Below are 20,452 nucleotides of genomic sequence, written 5' to 3'. Positions count from 1 at the left end.
TGGCGAGTGGGACCTAAAGAGCTTAGCGATGTATTCATGAGGACCATGTAGCCGCTAGAATGATCAAGCGCCTATGATTTTATTTACGAAAGCATTTTCTTTAAGTATTTTTACTTCCTTTATTCGAATGTTGCTAATTTAATTTTGTTAAAAACCTTATTTATTTTGTAAGACCATGGAATCCCTTTGCTTTATTGTATTTTCTTAAATAAAAGAGCAACATTTATGTTTATGATTCAACATTGTGTTATGATAATATTATGATAAATAAGGGTGATACAAGTGGTACCAGAGCCACGATTGTATTGGTCCTTAATGTTATCACGAAATACACACGAAAACTACAAAGGACCAACTCGCTACCAAGTTCTCAACAACTCATATGGTGATATTTATGAAATATTAGAGATTTAGTGTGAAGTAACGTTATCAAATTAAGTAACTTTTTCCTATATAATGTGAATGTATTTTTCATATTGTTTCCGTATGTAAGAGTATTTCTAACACACCCCTCACGTTTGAGCATAAAAGTGTGGACATAATAAACGATCTTAGACACAATAAGACCAAATGTGATATTGATAAAGAATCCTACAAGACTGACTCATGAAATTTTTTTGGAAAATATTTAATCATCAAAAGGTTGATCCATAAATTTATGGGTATACATGTAATATCCACTTCCGTTAGTAAAGGGTATTTTGGTAATTTGGTGTGGGCCAAGGTAATATGGTTATTTTTAGGTTTTATGTGATACATGATTTAAGCTATGATATGCATGATTGAATGTATGTTTTATTGCTATGAACTTGACAGCCTATCCACACACTGTTTCTTCAACTATTAGGGGTCAAAATGTGATAGTAGTTGAGTTATGGGGGTCAAAGTAGAAATAAAAGTTTTATGGTAGAAAATATAATTAAGAGAAGTTGAAACTATTGGTTTTGATGGAAATTACAACAATGGGCTTAAGTAATTATTGAGGAAAAGTTAGAGATTGATGATAGCATGGTAAAATGGTTTTATACGATTAATTACCAAGAATAAAATTAATAATGGGAGATAGGTTTAGAATTTTATACAATAGTCGCACACTATTCTCTTACATTACGTGATAGAGTATCAGGCTCCGAAATTTCTTTTACTTATTTTTTAAGTTCAAGTTGTTATTCACGTTGATTTCTTTATAATAAAATATGTTTTACTTCAAAATTATTTATTGTATAGGTTAGTTAATGTAATGCCCCGAAATTCCTATTATGGTTTAATGGCTGGATTAGTAGGCCGGGAGGGCGATAATTGTTTAACTATGCCATTAAATGAATTTATGCATGTTTATGAGAATTATATTATAATATGATGTTAAATGCATGCATGTGGGTCCACATCTGTTTACAGGGGTGTTTTGGTAATTTGGCTCGTTGAGGGCATAATTGTATATTTTTTTGCATGTCAATGATATATTGTGGGGCCACATTATAATTTGGATTGGTTCGAGTTATTCGGCATGAGACGATCTTTAAATATAATTTATCGGTTTGGTCATAACAGGCTTAAGCTCGGGGCTCGGGGTGAGTCTCGGGGTGTTTTTAATGATTAAAGCGTTACCGAGAATTATAGGGTAACGGGATATGAATTATTGGTGTTTGAGATTAGCGGGATTAGCGGGAATTGGAGAGCATTAATTATAATTAACGGTATAGATCGGAAATGACAATTTTACCCTTGGGGTGACTTTAGAAACCTTAAGTGACCTAGGGGCATTTAGGTCATTTGGTTTGGATGTATATAAGCTTTAGATGGCTGTAGAAAACAGAACAAAAACAGAGCTTTACTTCTCCTTCCCATACATCATTCCCTCTCATTTTATCTTTGGAGTTTTTGAGCTCAAATTGAGGAATCAAGCTAGGAAATCAAGGGGTTGAGTTCTTAGAGTTGGTTCAGCCATTGAAGGGGATTTAATCTCAAGTTTGAGGTGAGTTTCAGCCATAAGTTTCTGGTTTTACTCTGTTTTGGTTTAAGATTTCAGCCTATGATTTTGTTGAGGATAACTTGGATTAATGGAAGTTTTGATTGATGTTTAACTTGGGTTTTGATGAGGGTTTGATATAGGTGATGTCCAGGGGTTTGCTTGAGTGTTTGGAAGAGGTTTGGAACTAGTTTGAAGGTTTGGTTTCGAGGGAAAATGCAGGGTAAAGCAAGCTGGTGCTTGCTGGTTTGGGTAAAGGGCCGCGGCATGGCTATGATGAGCCGCGGCCTATGTTGGTTTCTTGGGCGAAAATGGCTCTGTCAGAGAGGGTGAGCCACGACATGGCTGTGGTGAGTCGCGGCCCATAAGGGCATTTTTGGCCAAAAATGTGTTTTTAGCTTGGGGATTCAAGCCTTAGGCCTCGGGATCGATCCTACTACCCGGTTTAGTGGGATTCGATGTCTCGGAGGCTAGGTTTTGGTTTGGGAACTTTTCCTTATCATTTTCATTGATGAATCCTATATTTTGGTTATGACCAGGTGACCGTCAAGGAATTAAAGATTGATCGTTCTCAAGGGTCATTCTTATATTAATTTTCACTCGAACCAGAGGTAAGAAAACAATGTATGAATACAGTTGCACCCTGTATATGTATATGACATGCTTGTTTTGTTATTTAGCCACATTGGTTGGTAAATGTGGACATGGATTGCATATTAAATGCTAGTGAATGTTGATTACTTGTATATGGCACTGAATAGTCAGGGACACTAACCTAAAGGTCAGAAACGGCATAACACTCTAAACGCAGGGTCGAATAAATATTAGATCTAATCGATATCAGCATTGAATGGCTCTATGGCATTAATGCTGGATCGACCCTAAAGTCGATGAACTTATAAGCGCTTGGCTAGTCTAAGACTAGTACTTAGAGCCAGGGCATAAGGCCCCGGTGACTGTTGTCACATGGCTAGGGAACAATGTTCCAGGGTTATGACTCTATGGTCATGAGGAAGGTTATGTTGGTGACTATTCACCATACACCTATCCTGATCAAACTTATGAAAGGATAACCTATCAGTTAAGCCCTGGTGACCCTATCATCACATGGCTAGAGGGAGTTGTACCCACTTTTGTGACTTTTACTGCTGTCACCTATCTATTTTGGACTGATAGTCCTGAATGATTGTTATGATCATTGTTGATATTATATCATGCTTTATTGTGTTTTCTTGCTGGGCCTTGGCTCATGGGTGCTATGTGGTGCAGGTAAAGGGAAGCTCACCCAACCTTGAGTGGAGAGCTTAGGTGGTGTTGTGTACATATGCGGCCGCTTGACCACCACGGCCAAGGAGTTCTCAGAGGGACTAGGGGGTTTATCCTATTTTTGCCGCTTAGGTCGGCGGGGATTGTAAATTTGAAACTGTAGCGACCATTTTGTACTATAAACAACTTGTAAATGTTTTGAATAGCTCATGAGCAGTTTATATACTTAATGAAATATATCCTTTCCTTTTTACTGGTTTTTTTTCACCTTAGCCTGTTAATAACACTTAGATCACGTTTTTAACCAAAGGACTCGGGTAGCGGGTCCAATTTTCGGTTCACTGTTCACCGTAACTGTTATGAGGTAACCAAGGCGTTACAACTTGGTATCAGAGCATGCCAAGGGTAAGGTTCCTATAGACTGGCTGGGCATGTACACACATCACTGAAGTCAAGCTCGACTCATGGTTTGGTAACTATTTATGTGCTTATATGTATAACTACTTAAATGTGGTATATATGCTTTACCTGTGTGCATGAGACACCATGTTAAACCTGTGCTCTGAAATATTATATCTTCATCAAATGTGTGCTAATTAGTACTGAGGTTGCTGGAACCTGCTTATTAGTGTGGTTGTTTATGAGTTATTATGTGATACATGTTGTGTGCTAAATGCTATAAACATGTATCTGCTCATATATGTGCATGACTGTGGAATGTGATAATTGTCTGTTTGTTCTTGGACCGTAAGGCGGCAAAAGGTTTAGTTATTAATACCTGACTGGCCGTATTGGTTATTGTTTCAGTAAGGTATCAGTGACAGAATGAACCCAGGGCAGACAGACATGTCAGCTGGCCAGAGTGATCCAGGCCAGAATAATAGCAACCAGGGTCAAGAGAATGACCAATCTCAAATTCCACAGCCAGCTCCTCCAAACTGGTAGCAGTTGTTTGATAAATTGCAGGCAACAGTGCTGAAACAGGGAGAGGAGCTTCGTCTCCTAAGACAGCAGCAAGTGCCTGTAGTGGCCAGTGTTACAGAGGCACCTTCTATGTCGGTGCCAGTTATTGGGCAGCTACCTGAGGTAGGAAACAAATGGGAACCTCTTTATGAAAGGTTCAGGAAGCAACAACCTCCTGTATTTGAGGGCAGTGCAGATCCTGCCAAGGCAAAATAATGGATGAGTATGATTACCACTATCCTTGACTTTATGAGGGTAGCTGGTAATGAGAGGGTGGCCTGTGCTACCTATATGTTTAGGGAGGATGCCCGAATTTGGTGGGAAGTGATTACCCAGACCAAGAATGTTAATGCCCTGAGCTGGGAGGAGTTCCAGACCTTGTTTAATGAAAAGTATTATAATGATGCTATCAGGGCAGCTAAAGCTGGGGAATTCATTAGGCTACTTCAGGGAAGCTTATCAGTTACTGAGTATGCCTTAAAGTTTGATCGTTTGGCAAAGTTTGCCAAGGAATTGGTGCCCACTGATGGGACCAGGAGAGAACGATTCTTGCAAGGGCTACATCCCAGGTTAGCCCGTGATGTACGTATCACCACTGTGGCAGAGGTTACTACCTATGCATAGGTGGTTGAGAAGGAACTCACAGCTGAGAGTGCAGAGACCAAGATCTGGCGTGACAGTGCAGCCACAAAGGATTTTAGGAGGCCAGGTCCTCTGTTTGTGGGTTCTAGTAGGGGTGGAGGCCCCAGTGATCAGAAGAGGAAGGTTGCTGACACCTTCCCAGTTCCAGGTCCTGACAGACGGCCCCGTGGTATTTCTATGGGTCGTCCAGGTGGTAATGAAGCTTAGAGGTTTTATCCTGAGTGCCCTAGATGCAAGAGGCATCACTTGGGAGAGTGTAGAGCAAGGGCCTGCTTCTCATGTGGGGCAGTGGGTCATCTTAAAAAGGATTGCCCTAAGGCAAGAAAAGAAGAACCCAGGAAGGCAGACAGCTCGGCCCCAGCTCGAGTGTTTGCATTGACTCAAGCAGAAGCTGAGGCTTCTCCCTCAATTGTTACAGGTCATCTTCTTAGTGCTGGAACCGCTTATAATGTATTGATTGATTCTGGTGCTACACATTCTTTTGTTGCTAGTAGTGTTATTGATAGACTGTGTAGATCTTGTGATTTCTATGCTGTGGGGTTTGGTACTTTGTTACCCACTGGGGAGTTAGTGGTATCCAGGAGATGGGTCAGATCTTTGCCAGTGACAGTAGAGGGCAGAGAGTTGTCAATGGATCTGATAGAGTTGGTTATGACTGACTTCAATATGATACTGGGTATGGATTGGTTGGCAAAGTATGGGGCAACCATTGATTGCAGAAGGAAGATGGTCACCCTTGAGCCTGAAGGTGAGGATCCTTTTGTGTTTGTTGGTGTTGTGCATGGACCTCGCATACCATTGATTTCTGTATTGAGGGCTAGGGATTTATTGCAAGGAGGTTGCATTGGATTCTTAGCCAGTGTGGTTGATACCACTCAGGTCGTGCTAGTGAGACCAGAGGAGACTAGACTTGTTTGTGAGTTCCTGGATGTGTTTCCAGGAGATTTGCCAGGGTTGCCACCACACAGAGAGATTGAGTTCGTCGTAGAACTGGCACCAGGGATGGAGCCAGTGTCTAGAGCACCATACAGAACGGCCCCAGCTGAGTTGAAAGAATTAAAAGTACAGTTGCAAGAGCTGTTAGATTTAGGTTTTATCAGACCTAGTTTTTCACCTTGGGGTGCGCCAGTTCTGTTTGTAAAGAAGAAGGATGGTTCTCTGAGGATGTGTATCGATTACAGAGAACTGAATAAGTTGACAATTAAGAATCGGTATCCTTTGCCAAGGATAGATGATTTGTTTGATCAACTGCAAGGTAAGACGGTATTCTCTAAGATCGACCTTTGTTTTGGTTATCATCAGTTGAGGGTCAAGGAGGGGGACATACTGAAGACCGCTTTTCGTACCAGGTATGGGCATTATGAGTTCCTAGTTATGTCGTTTGTATTGACTAATGCCCCTGCTGCTTTTATGGATATGATGAACAGAGCATTCAAGGATTATCTAGACCAGTTTGTGATCGTCTTCATCGATGATATTCTGGTATATTCTCAATCTGAGTCAGAGCATGAGCAGCATCTGAGGTTGGTTCTACAGAGATTGAGGGAACACAGACTGTTTGCAAAGTTCAGTGTGAATTCTGGTTGTCTCGGGTATCCTTTCTTGGGCACAGTGTTAGTAAGGAGGGGATTAAGGTAGATCCAGCAAAGATTGAAGCGGTCAGAGATTAGCCAAGGCCAAAGAATGCTTCTGAGGTTAGAAGTTTCCTTGGATTGGCAGGTTATTACAGGCGTTTCATGGAAGGATTCTCAAAGATTGCTACTTCGTTGACTGAGCTGACACGCAAGAGTCAGAAGTTTGTGTGGTCAGATAGATGTGACAACAGCTTCCAGGAACTGAAATAGAGGTTGATTACAGCTCCGATTCTGAGTCTTCCGACAGATCAGGAGAAGTTTGTGATTTACTGCGACGCTTCTCATTAGGGTTTGGGTTGTGTTTTGATGCAATCAGAGAAGGTAATTGCTTATGCTTATCGTCAGTGGAAGGAGTACGAGAAGAGGTATCCTACTCATGATTTAGAGTTGGCGACGATGGTTTTTGCTTTAAAGATATGGAGGCATTATCTCTATGGAGAGAAGTGCGAGATTTATACAGACCACAAGAGTTTGAAGTACTTCTTCACCCAGAAGGACTTGAATATGAGACAAAGGTGTTGGCTGGAGTTGGTAAAAGATTATGACTGTGAGATTCTGTATCATCCAGGGAAAGCCAACGTGGTAGCTGATGCTTTAAGCCGGAAGGGTCCGGGACAGATTCATGGTATCAGGCTGATAGCCAGAGAGTTAGCAGATGATATGACCAGAGCTGGTATAGAGTTACTGGTGGGCCAGTTGGCTAATATTATGCTACAGTCTACACTTCTAGGGAGGATCAAGGAGGGTCAGTTGAGTGATCCACAGTTGATTAAGATTAGAGAGGATGTCTTGGCTGGAGCATCCAGAGATTATACAGTGTCTGATTTGGGGTTGTTGAGATACAAGGGGCGGAAATGTGTTCCGTTAGACACTGCTTTGAGGCGAGAGATTCTGGATGATTCCCATACTACACCTTACTCTTTGCATCCAGGCACCACAAAGATGTATCAGGATGTGAGATCATTGTATTGGTGGCCGGGGATGAAGAAAGATGTGGTAGAGTACGTGGTTAAGTGCTTGACATGTCAACAGGTCAAGGCTGAGCATCAGAGGCCGGCAGGGTTATTGCAGCCTCTGGATATCCCAGAGTGGAAATGGGAAGACATGACGATGGATTTTGTGGTGGGCTTACCCAGGACTGTTGGCCAGCATGATTCTATTTGGGTGATAGTGGATGGCTACACCAAGTCAGCTCACTTTCTGCCAGTGAGGACTACATATACAGTTGACCAGTACGCAAATATCTATGTGAGAGAGATCGTGCGCCTCCATGGAGCACCTAGGTCGATCGTGTCAGATCGGGACCCTACTTTTACCTCCAATTTCTGGGGGAGTTTACAGAAGGCCATGGGTACGCGATTGAAGTTCAGTACTGCTTATCATCCTCAGACAGATGGGCAATCTGAGAGGACGATCCAAATATTGGAAGACATGCTGCGAGCATGTGTGCTGGACTTTGGTGGATCTTGGAGTAAGTATCTGCCTTTGATATAATTCTCCTATAATAACAGTTATCAGTCTACCATTGGAGTTGCACCTTATGAGATGTTGTATGGTAGGAAGTGCAGATCTCCCATTCATTGGGATGAGACAGGTGAAAGGAGATACTTAGGTCCTGAGGCAGTTCAGAGGACCAGTGAAGCCATTGAGAAGATTAGAGCTCGGATGCTTACTTCTCAGAGTAGACAGAAGAGCTATGCAGATCCCAAGCGCAGGAACGTGGAGTTCCAGGTAGGAGACTATGTCTTCCTTAGAGTCTCGCCATGGAAAAGGGTGAGAAGTTTTGGGAAGAAAGGCAAGCTGAGTTCTAGGTTTGTAGGTCCATTTGAGATCCTGGAGAGGATTGGTCAAGTGGCTTACAGACTAGCTTTGCCTCTGGCATTGTCGGCCGTGCATAATGTGTTCCATGTATCCGCTCTTCGGAGGTATGTATCTGATGAGAGTCATATTTTGAGTTATGAAGATCTGGAGTTAGAGCCAAATCTCTCCTTTGAGGAGCAGCCTGTTCAGATACTTGAAAAGAAAGATAAAGTCCTCAGGAATATGACAATACCTTTGGCTAAGGTATTGTGGAGGAACAGCAAGGTCGAGGAGGCGACCTGGGAGCTAGAGTCAGATATGCGGAGTCAGTATCCCGAGCTGTTCAGGTAAATTTCGAGGACGAAATTTCTGTAAGGAGGGGATAGTTGTAATGCCCCAGAATTCCTATTATGGTTTAATGGCTGGATTAGTAGGCCGGGAGGGCGATAACTGTTTAACTATGCCATTAAATGAATTTATGCATGTTTGTGAGAATTATATTATAATATGATGTTAAATGCATGCATGTGGGTCCACATCTGTTTACAGGGGTGTTTTGGTAATTTGGCCCGTTGAGGGCATAATTGTATATTTGTTTGCATGTCAATGATATATTGTGGGGCCACATTATAATGTGGATTGGTTCGAGTTATTCGGCATGAGACGATCTTTAAATATAATTTATCGGTTTGGTCATAACAGGCTTAAGCTCGGGGCTCGGGGTGAGTCTCGGGGTGTTTTTAATGATTAGAGTGTTACCGGGAATTATAGGGTAATGGGATATGAATTATTGGTGTTTGAGATTAGCGGGATTAGCGGGAATTGGAGAGCGTTAATTATAATTAACGGTATAGATCGGAAAGGACAATTTTACCCTTGGGATGACTTTAGAAACCTTAAGTGACCTAGGGGCATTTAGGTCATTTGGTTTGGATGTATATGAGCTTTAGATGGCTGTAGAAAACAGAGCTTTACCTCCTTCCCGTACATCATTCCCTCTCATTTTATCTTTGGAGTTTTTGAGCTCAAATTGAGGAATCAAGCTAGGAAATCAAGGGGTTGAGTTCTTAGAGTTGGTTCAGCCATTTAAGGGGATTTAATCTCAAGTTTGAGGTGAGTTTCAGCCATAAGTTTCTAGTTTTACTTTGTTTTGGTTTAAGATTTCAACCTATGATTTTGTTGAGGATAACTTGGATTAATGGAAGTTTTGATTGATGTTTAACTTGGGTTTTGATGAGGGTTTGATATAGGTGATATTCAGGGGTTGGATTGAGTGTTTGGAAGAGGTTTGGAACTGGTTTGAAGGTTTGGTTTCGAGGGAAAACGCAGGGGAAAGCAAGCTGGTGCTTGCTGGTTTGGGTAAAGGGCTGCGGCATGGCTATGGTGAGTCGCGGCCTACGTTGGTTTCTTGGGCGAAAATGGCTCTGTCAGAGAGGGTGAGCCGCGGCATGGCTGTTGTGAGCCGCGGCCCATAAGGGCATTTTTGGTCAGAAATGTGTTTTTAGCTTGGGGATTCAAGCCTTAGGCCTCGGGATCAATCCTACTACCTGGTTTAGTGGGATTCGATATCTCGGAGGCTAGGTTTTGGTTTGGGAACCTTTGCTTATCATTTTCATTGATGAATCCTATATTTTGGTTATGACCAGGTGATCGTCAAGGAATTAAAGATTGATTGTTCTCAAGGGTCGCTCTTATATTAATTTTCACTCGAACCAGAGGTAAGAAAACAGTGTATGAATACAGTTGCACCCTGTATATGTATATGACATGCTTGTTTTGTTATTGAGGCACGTTGGTTGGTAAATGTGGACATGGATTGCATATTAAATGCTAGTGAATGTTGATTACTTGTATATGGCACTGAATAGTCAGGGACACTAACCTAAAGGTCAGAAACGGCATAAGCACTCTAAACGTAGGGTCGAATAAAGATTAGATCTAATCGATATCAGCATTGAATGGCTCTATGGCATTAATGCTGGATCGACCCTAAAGTCGATGAACTTATAAGCGCTTGGCTAGTCTAAGACTAGTACTCAGAGCCAGGGCATAAGGCCCCGGTGACTGTTGTCACATGGCTAGGGAACAATGTTCCAGGGTTATGACTCTATGGTCATGAGGAAGGTTATGTTGGTGACTATTCACCATACACCTATCCTGATCAAACTTATGAAAGGATAACCTATCAGTTAAGCCCTGGTGACCCTATCATCACATGGCTAGAGGGAGTTGTACCCACTTTTGTGACTTTTACTGCTGTCACCTATCTGTTTTGGACTGATAGTCCTGAATGATTGTTATAATCATTGTTGATATTATATCATGCTTTATTGTGTTTTCTTGCTGAGCCTTGGCTCATGGGGGCTATGTGGTGCAGGTAAAGGGAAAGAGAAGCTCACCCAACCTTGAGTGGAGAGCTTAGGTGGTGTTGTGTACATATGCGGCCGCTTGACCACCACGACCAAGGAGTTCTCAGAGGGACTAGGGGGTTTACCCTATTTTTGCCGCTTAGGTCGGCGAGGATTGTAAATTTGAAACTGTAGCGACCATTTTGTACTATAAACAACTTGGAAACGTTTTGAATAGCTCATGAGCAGTTTATATACTTAATGAAATACATCCTTTCCTTTTTACTGTTTTTTTTTTCACCTTAGCCTGTTAATAACACTTAGATCACGTTTTTAACCAAAGGACTCGGGTAGCGGGTCAAATTTTCGGTTCACTATTCACCGTAACTGTTCTGGGGTAACCAGGGCGTGACAATTAACGTTTCAAGAAAATTGGGATGTTACAATACACACACGATAAATTGGCACACAAGGCCTAAAGGTCCCAAATTAATAGAGGTCAAGGGTGGAGTATAGTGAAAGTTTATACTTAACTCTTGATAGCATGTTACAAAGTGAGAGGAAAAGGCTATCTAGAAATAGGATTGGGATACCAGCTTAAAACCAATTGGAGATGAGTTGAGTAACTATTTTTTTTATAAAGATATTATTTTATTTTATATATATATTTCCAATGCAATGCTTTAATTTCTAATAAATCCCCTTATATTTGGGTTTGAAAGTATAGATATAATAAATGACTTTAGACAAAACAAGACCGAATATGATATTTAATAGAGAATCCAGCCAATTAGTTTTAAGTTAAAACCCGCAATCTTATTCCTAAATAGCATTTCCCTCTCAATTGTAATGGTATTACCGGCGCAGGTTGCTTCCACATTTCTTAACCTTGACCTCCATTTGGGAACTTTAAGCAAATGTGTGCCACTTTGTTGTATTGGAATTTTTAACCAGTTTCATTCGACTTGTATCCTGACAAATTTTTCATCCGATTTTATGTCGTTCAATATACTCCCATAATTTTTTTGAGTAGGCTTTGTGGACTCTGTCAAATATTATATTTGGTCCTATTGCATTTATAGTGAAAGTTTGTTAAATGTGTTATGATATCTAGCTTTGGGTGTCAACTTACTTCGAATGCTTGGGTATCTGTGATTCATTTCCAAGTTTTATAAGGAGGATGATTCAAACACTTGTAATTTCTATTATATTTTAGGAAAAATAATGAGAATATTTATCATTAATATGTATATTAAATAAATGTATACTTTTTTGGACCCTGTGTTTTGTCTCATTACTTGTTTAGACACTGTATTTTGAAAAATTATTTTTTGGACCTTATGTTTTATAAAATGGTTAAAATAAAACTCTAAACTCAATTTTGATAAACAAAAAATTGAATATAACAACATAGTTTTTAAGCAGAATGATATTATTTTTATTCTGAATTATTAATTTGGTCAATTATTTGTGATTTTAGTTGAGAAAACATTAATCAAAATCGGGTTTATGGTTCTATTTTAACTATTTTATAAAATATAAGATCTAAAAAATAATTTATGAAAACACAATATTCTAACAAACAATAAGAAAAAACACAAAATCCATCTATATATTTATAAAAATATAAGCAACATGCGGGTCACCTTTTCCACCAATATATAATATATTTTTCTCTCTCCCTCCGGTCCTACCCAAAATACCTCGAAAGCTATATTAAAACATATAATAATTTATTGAATAAAGAGACAAGATAAAATATTAGTTTTGTTTAACATATCTACTTTAAGTCATGGTCCTTCTAATTTTTAACTATTTCAAAGTACACATTCAAAAAAAAATATTTTGTGAGAAAGCGCTCCATTGGATCCTCCGGCTGAGATTTTATTTTATTCTCCACTGTGTAAGGTTGTGTTAAAAAGCAAAAGGTCAAAAGTGCACTGTGCATATATATAATTATTTAGAAATACTGAGGTGTAAAAGAAAAAAAAGTATGAGAATTGTCGTTTAATTACGGGTTATGGAAATCCTTCCTTAGAAGACCTTCTATTACGACATATTTGCGTCATAGATCCTTGAACTATACACATTTTGGTAAATTGGTCTCTCAATTTTTATTTTGAAAAATAAATTCTCAAACTTTGATTTTCTTAGTGCTGTTAGTCCTCCTTCGTTAAGTCACCATTTTTTCGGTTAGTTTAGGGACTAATTTGCACCAAAATAATTTGGTGACTAACTTGCCAAAATAATTTATGATCTAATTTTTTTACATGATGGTGTTCGTTGTAATTATAGCAACTCTCCAATACGTTTTTGGAAAATTCTAGATAAATTCTTATGCTAAAAACAGAGTTGATTTTTTTTTTCTCGTGTGATGGTTCAAAATATCAAGAATTTTATTTTCGACACACTAAATTATCTATAATTTCCCAAAAACTTCTATAGAACATTGTCATATAAAAAAAAATTAACTCATGACTTATCCAAGTGTGTGAAACTGGAGCGTGCCATAGCGATACAACAAAGAATTATGATCTTATCAGTATTGGACATTTCAGTTTTTACACACATTCATAAATTATGATCCAATATTTTTACATGACGGTGTTCGTTATACATATGACAACCATCTTAGATGTTTTTTGAAAAATTATTGATAGTAAATTAGTGTGTCAAAAATAGAGTTCCTGATACTCCAAACCACCACATGGGAAAAAAAAATCAATCCTAATTGTAGCATACTAAATTATCAAGAATTTTCTAAAAATGTACGGAGGATTGTTGTAAGTACAACAACACCCAGCATATAAAAAATTGGGTTATGGCTTATCACATGTGTGAAACTAGAGTGTGTCGTACCAGTACAACAAAAATTGGATAACTCATGACTCAGTTTTTTTTTACATGAAAGTATTCGTTATAGTTACAAAAACCCTCCTTGTCGATTTTGAGAAATTATAAATATTTTAGAGTGTTGGAAAAAAAAATTCCTGATATTCCGAACCACCGTAAGAGCAAAAAAATAAATAAAAAATCAACCATGTTTTTATCACACTAATATATTCAGAATTTTCAAAACAATATACAAGAGAATTACCATAACTACAACGAAACTCGTCACGTAAAAAAATTAAGACATGACTTATTTGGGCAAGTTGGTCCGCAAACTTTTTTTTTGTTGCGAATTAGTCCCTAAACTAGGAGAAAAATGGTAACTTAACGGTGGGGGACTAACAGTGTCAAGAAAATCAAAGTTTGAGCACCAATTTACCAAAAAAAATGTTGAGGGACCAATTTACCAAAATGTGTATAATTTAAGGATCGGCAATGCAAATAACCTTCTATTACTTTAATAATTTTTAAGCCATTAGTATATTTAAATAATATCACTTCACTCTAATATTCCTCATCATTTTCTTGTGTGGACATAAAAATGCTTAAAGATATTAATAATTAATACTACTAAATTAAAAAAATAAATACTAAATCTAATGGGTTTCACTAAACAGAAAGAAGTGTTCTAGTCTCTAATTACCCTTAGCAATATGGTATTTTTACGAGGAGTAATGATACACACACTTTCAAATTCCATACTAATTTAGTAGATTATATTGGTACATTATAATGTGCCATTATTATTTATAAGTACACAAATTACAATGTAAGGGTAATATTACCAAGGTTTGTTTTGTGACGAGTTGTTTCGTTGGGCCAATTAATAATAATGAAGCTTAAGCTATAATGTAAGTGCAGTTATTATTAATTACGTACGAGACGTGTTCATATTATGGTTTGGTATCACTAATTTGTAAGATTCACTGGATATAGAAGATTCAAGCTTTGCTTGAGTTACGTGGTTGACTTGAGCTATTGATTAGGAGAAAAATATTTTTCACAAATTTAATAAGAATTTTTTTTTTATATTTTAATTTTTGTAGATATTTATAATTGTTATCAATTTAAAAAAAAATTATACTACATTTAAGTTTTAATTTTTCTAAAAAACATTATTAATTTATTGATTCAATCCAAACATGAGAAAGTAAAATTTTTGGATTTTTTTTTCCAAAGAAGGTATATGTGTGGTTCTTTTACTCCTTATGCATTTTTGTATGCTTTGGTCGATATAAGTTTTTTTGGTATCAAATCTTCACTCTTTTGATAATTATACACTACAAAAAAAACGTTCTATACCGAGAACATGTTACCGAGTACAAGTTCTCGATATAGATCATTTAGACACCCGCCTCCTTTACGCGGTTTTTTTCATTTTAGTTTGTGTACCAAGGACCTTATACCGAGAACATATTCTCGGTATAGGGTCTTTACCGAGGTCTTTACCGAGAACGTGTACTCGGTATATATAATTTAGACTCCCGCCTTTTTTACGCGGTTATTTCATTTTAGTTTGTGTACCGAGGACCCTATACCGAGAACATGTTCTCGGTATAGGGTCTTTATAATCTTCATCTTTCCCAGACAGAGAGCTCATTCTCTCTGAAACGGAAAAAAGCCGAAAACCGTTTTCTCCGCCCCCCAGTTCTATTTTCCTGGATTTCGGCCCCCACAAACTTTGATTTTGGTCAAAATTTCCCTTCCAAAGACGATTTAAGTGGCTATAAGGTCTATTGAGGTAATTATTTACAAATATTTCAGTTTTTTTTTTTGTATAAATTTTTAAAAAAAATTTCAGTTTTGAGTTTTTATAATGAGATTTTTGTGGTATTATTTTCAGGTTTTGCATTGTATACCAACGGTTTTAGAGGTATTTCACATTTTCTTTGTAATTTTTTGGTTTTATTTATATTTTTTGTATAAATATATTTAGGGTTTTATTTATAATTTGTTTAATATTGTTAATATATTGTTATTTGTTATATTATATATATAATTTCTGATTATGTAATTAAAATAGGTAAAAATAATAATTTGTGATGAAAATTAGTTAAAAATTTAGTGATATCCAATTTAGAGGAAATAATATATTGTGTAGTATTTTAGTAAAATACATATATAATTTTAAGATTTAGTTAGTTTAATCATATGATAAATAATTAATTTATTAGTATGAAAATTTATTAATTTAATAATTTATTTTTTAGGTATATAATTTGACTTTTAGTTATAAATATATGTTTATATGAAAATTTAATATTTGATTGTTTGTTTTTTAGATTGGGTTAAATAATTTTAGTTTTAGATTATTAGATTTGGTTAATAAATTTTGATTATTAGAGTGAGTTTTGTTTATTTAATTTGAATTTTGTTGTTGTTGTTAATTTTTTTATTCTTAGTGTTGATGAATATTGATGCTTTGTTTTTGTTGTTAATTTTTAGTAGAATTATGATATTTTAAATAGAAAATTGAATAATTAATAAAATTTAGAGTAATAATTATAAATTATATAGTCATTTACAATGTATTTGTATTGCTTTGTGTATGTTCTGCGACTGGATATTTTTTTATGTGTTATTTGCAGGTTTTTAAATTTTTGGATATATGAAAATACAGTCGTTATGCTGCCCAATTTTTTTTAGAATTAAAAATACTCAATAAAATTTATAATTTAAGAAATAGTGAATTGATAAGTTGTATAATATATTTTTAATCATGATTAAATCAAATTAACAATAACATTATGCAACCAAATTTTAATAAAAATAAACATTAATCCTGAAATTTTATTTAAATAAGTAATAAATCTTAAAGTAATTCTAACGATTTATTCATTTTATATATATATATATATATTTATGAAATTGTATAATGATATTTTGTAATTTTTGTTTGAAGGTTGGATATTCGGTATTTGTTGGACTAAAGAGATTGCTAGCAAGATATCGAAGGCATTGGTAAGTTTTTTTTTTAATTTTTCTGTATTTTTTCAATTTTTGAATAATTTATGTTTTTTTATATAAATAATATAATATTAATTTTAATAAAAATCTGAAATTATTATATTAGATAGAATGTATTTATTTTTAGGTTTTCAAAATAAGTATTAATAAAAATGATATTAGGAATTAGAAAATTGTTATATGATTAATTAGTATTTTTTTTAAATAAATTCTATGTTGTTTTGGTGAATTTTATGTGTATTAAACATATTAGTAAACATATTTAATATTTTTATAGAATTGTAAAATTTAGAGATATTTTGAATATTAGTAGAAGTACTCAATAAAATTTCTAATTTAATAAATAGTGAATTGATAAGTAAAATAATATATTTTAAAATTAACATTAAAAAAATTAACATTAACATTATGCAACTAAATTTTAATAAAAATAAACATTAATTAAATAATTTAAGTAATAATTAAATCCTAAAGTAAATAAATAAATTTTAAACAAATCTTAGAAATTTTGTTTAAATTAATCAAACTATTCAATAAAGCATAAGTAAAATATGTAATTTAATAAATACTAAATTAATATGTAAAAAAATAATATGTGTTAGTTCTGATTAAATAAAATTAACAAATATATTATTAGAAAATCATTATTAAAATTAAAATTAAATTTAATATTTGTTAGTTTTAATCATTATTAAAATTAAAATTAAAAAAATATGTTTTTAATAATATTTGTTAGTTTTAATCATTATTAAAATTAAAATTAAAAAAATATGTTTTTAAAAAGAGGGAACAGTTGGGGCGTCCTCTCCCTCTCGAGTGGGATGTGCGGGGGAGAACATATAAAGAGATCGGAGAGTACAGCTAAAATTTCTCAAGAGAGCTCGGATTACTTGTTCGACAGTACACAGATCCGGACTGTCCTCAATGGTCAAAAGTACCAAATGCCTCGAAAGAAAGAATACTTGCACATTTGGAAGTAAGTAGTTTATGTATTTTTATGTTAATTCTCATTTTATGTTATATATCATATTTACTAATAAATGTTTGTGAATTATGATGATTTGTTTGATATTGGGCGTGCTAGATATGGAGAAGGGCATATGCCTGGGATCTTGAGAGGCATTGATACTTCGTGTGCTAAAAAAGTATTCTGACTGGAAGTACGATATTAAAGAGCATTTAACGATTAATGGGCCACAAAATCGTTATGGTGGTTGCACGGATACGCAATGGCAAAAAGCAATTGAATTTTTCCGACGCCCAGAAATTACGGTATTAATTTCTTGCTAAACTTAACTATCTTAATTAAATATATTACTAACGATAACTTTTTGGAGAAACGTTCTGTGGTCAACAAGGAAAATAGAAGGAAACTGAAAGAGCTTAGCTATGGAGGTTCTCAGTCAATCCCAGCCTTATGCTATAAAAAGGTTAGTTAATTAATTATTTTTTAGTTTATTTTTTTTATTTACGTTTAATTATTAATTTTATAAAAATATATGTACGTGACAGCGCAATTTAGAGACTGGGGAACTTGAGTCCATCCCGGATAGCTGGATGGATACTCACCATAAATCAGACACAGGGTGGGTGACAGAGACAGCCAAAAATACTTGGGTACGTTAAGTTTTTTTAAACATTTTTCAAATTTTTAATTGTTTCAAAATTTTAATTACATTATACATTGTATCACAGGAGGAATTGCGTGCATACCGCGACACACAGCAGACACAGGCAACTGATACTGAGAGTTCCACACCAGTTTCGAGTGCGCCTGAAGATGAAGACATATCTTTGGTACAAACTGTCTTCGGAAAACGACGGGGCCACCAGAAAGGATATGGACGTATCCTTAACATAAGGGACCGAAATCCATTTGATTTTCGTCCTTCACAAACTAGAGATGAAGAGTTGTCTGAGATGAGAGAGCGTCTTCGACAGTTAGAGGAACATGTCCGGACTCATTGTATCACCCCGGGATCTCAATCTGCCCCACCACCACCCGATGATCCCGATGTTGGAGCACCGACTCAGTAGGACTTATGTATGAATTTTATTACAATTGACTATTACATTATCATGTTTAAGACAATTTTTTATTTTGATTCAGCGAACATACTCTTATGTTTTTATTTATATCTTTAATATAAGTGTTTTAATTTTATTCTATTTTTTTATATTTAATTCAAAATAAATAAATAAATAAATAAATAAGGGAATAACAAATATAAAAAAAAAATTGGGGAAAAGTCTATACCGAGGACATTGTCCTCGGTATATACCACCAAGATGTCGGTATATACCAGTACGATGACAAATTGGGGTTGGTTTTACCGAGGACATTTGTCACTTTATACCGAGGACATTGTCGTCGGTAAACCTTATACCGAGAACATTTTTAATGTCGTCGGCAGAAGTTTTGTTTTACCGACGCGGCTATACCGATAACTTTATACCGACGACATTGTCTCGGTAGAAGTTTTACCGAGGACATTTGGGCTTATAGCGAGGACATTTGTTCTCGGTATAGGCCTGTTTTTTGTAGTGATAGTAGTATACTTCCTTCTTTTTTTTTCAAAAATCAAAGCCAGTTCTTTTAGTTAATTACGCTTGTGGATAAATGAATTTTAATGAGTCATACTTAGCTATACGGTACGTATCTTTTTAATTTTCCCTACTAAAGGGTGTTTTTTTTTTATATATAATTATATTTTAGTGTATTTTTAATTTTTCATAATTATAATATATAATTGTTTTTGTGCCATAAGAGGTCCCTCTCTTGTTTTTGTGCCATAAGAGGTCCCTCTCAAGTTCAATTTTTTTAAAAATAAATAAATATGTGAATTTTGCCCTATGTATATATTTATATAACCAAAGTGTGATAATTCACAATGTCCGCTCATGAATATAGAGAATGATGAGATATTACTTTATTTATTTTCTTAAGAGATTACAGCAAAGCATATAGACAACTTACGTACATATATATTACATTATACATAGCTAGTGATCACTTAGACATTTGAAGCAATTTTACCTTAGACTAATAAAAATAATCATAGTTTCAATATAATAGTAATACTAATTTGTACTTATTTTTAGATGAACCTGTGTCATGGTGATATTATTTTTCATGCATAATCCATGGACGACACGACAGTGCACGTCGTCCACCTGATTAATTATTTCCAAGAGAATGGCCAGCTCCAGGGCTGTGTCCCGGCGCTGTGGGACGAAAATCCTCTTTGTCACCCGAAACGAAATGTCGTTCGTCGTTTTGTTTGTTCGGTTTCACAACACCATTATTATTGTCGTTTGCAATAGTAGTCTTAGTGGAAGCTCGCACTCCTGGCCCGGGGTGCTCACCTGGGTTCGCTGGTCGAAAGGCGTCTGAGAAGTGGTTGGCTGCTGAAGCTGGAGGAGTCTCAACATCTGAGGGAATGGATTGGACTTGGAGCCCTCCACCAGGGATAACTTGGCCAACTATCTCTGTCGTTTTTGTTTCATCGTTGGCTCCAATAATATTATCATTCTTATTGAAGCTTCGTTTGATGGGCCTTCCCTGTACGGACAGAAATCCATGACAGGCAAAAATAAGTGCAAGAACAATAGAACATTTCAACAACATGAGTAATTGGACACTTTCCATCACTCTTGAAGGTAAATGAAATTTAAGATAAAGGAGAAAAATTAGCTTAAGAGATATATATGAAAGAAATGCGCTAAGAATTTGATGATGTTGATATACTCGTATATAGCTCTCTATTTATAATCAACCACAAAATGTCCTGTTAGCACCATAACCGCTAATTCTTTTTTTACATATATATTAAACTAATTATGTGGAATTATTGCATGCTTTTTCAAATTTGGACGGTTTGTATGTAATTATGAACTTGTGTAGGGGCCCGAATAATGGTGTAAATTAATATTAGTACGGCTCTTCATGAAAAAATTTCATTTGTTCTTGA

At 35.8% G+C, this 20,452-nt stretch overlaps 1 protein-coding gene across 1 annotated transcript; it reads right to left on the bottom strand.

Moving 5' to 3' along the window:
- Positions 1 to 19,439: 19,439 nt before the first annotated feature.
- Positions 19,440 to 20,173, bottom strand: LOC133810660 (precursor of CEP9-like). Its single transcript, XM_062246074.1, has one exon. The coding sequence runs from the start codon at positions 20,128 to 20,130 to the stop codon at positions 19,660 to 19,662; it is 471 nt and encodes a 156-aa protein (XP_062102058.1). The 5' UTR covers positions 20,131 to 20,173; the 3' UTR covers positions 19,440 to 19,659.
- Positions 20,174 to 20,452: the final 279 nt, after the last annotated feature.

Source organism: Humulus lupulus, chromosome 1, assembly GCF_963169125.1.
Source record: "Humulus lupulus chromosome 1, drHumLupu1.1, whole genome shotgun sequence".
Classification (NCBI taxonomy): Eukaryota; Viridiplantae; Streptophyta; class Magnoliopsida; order Rosales; family Cannabaceae; genus Humulus; species Humulus lupulus.
This window is presented reverse-complemented; position numbering and strand designations above follow the sequence as displayed.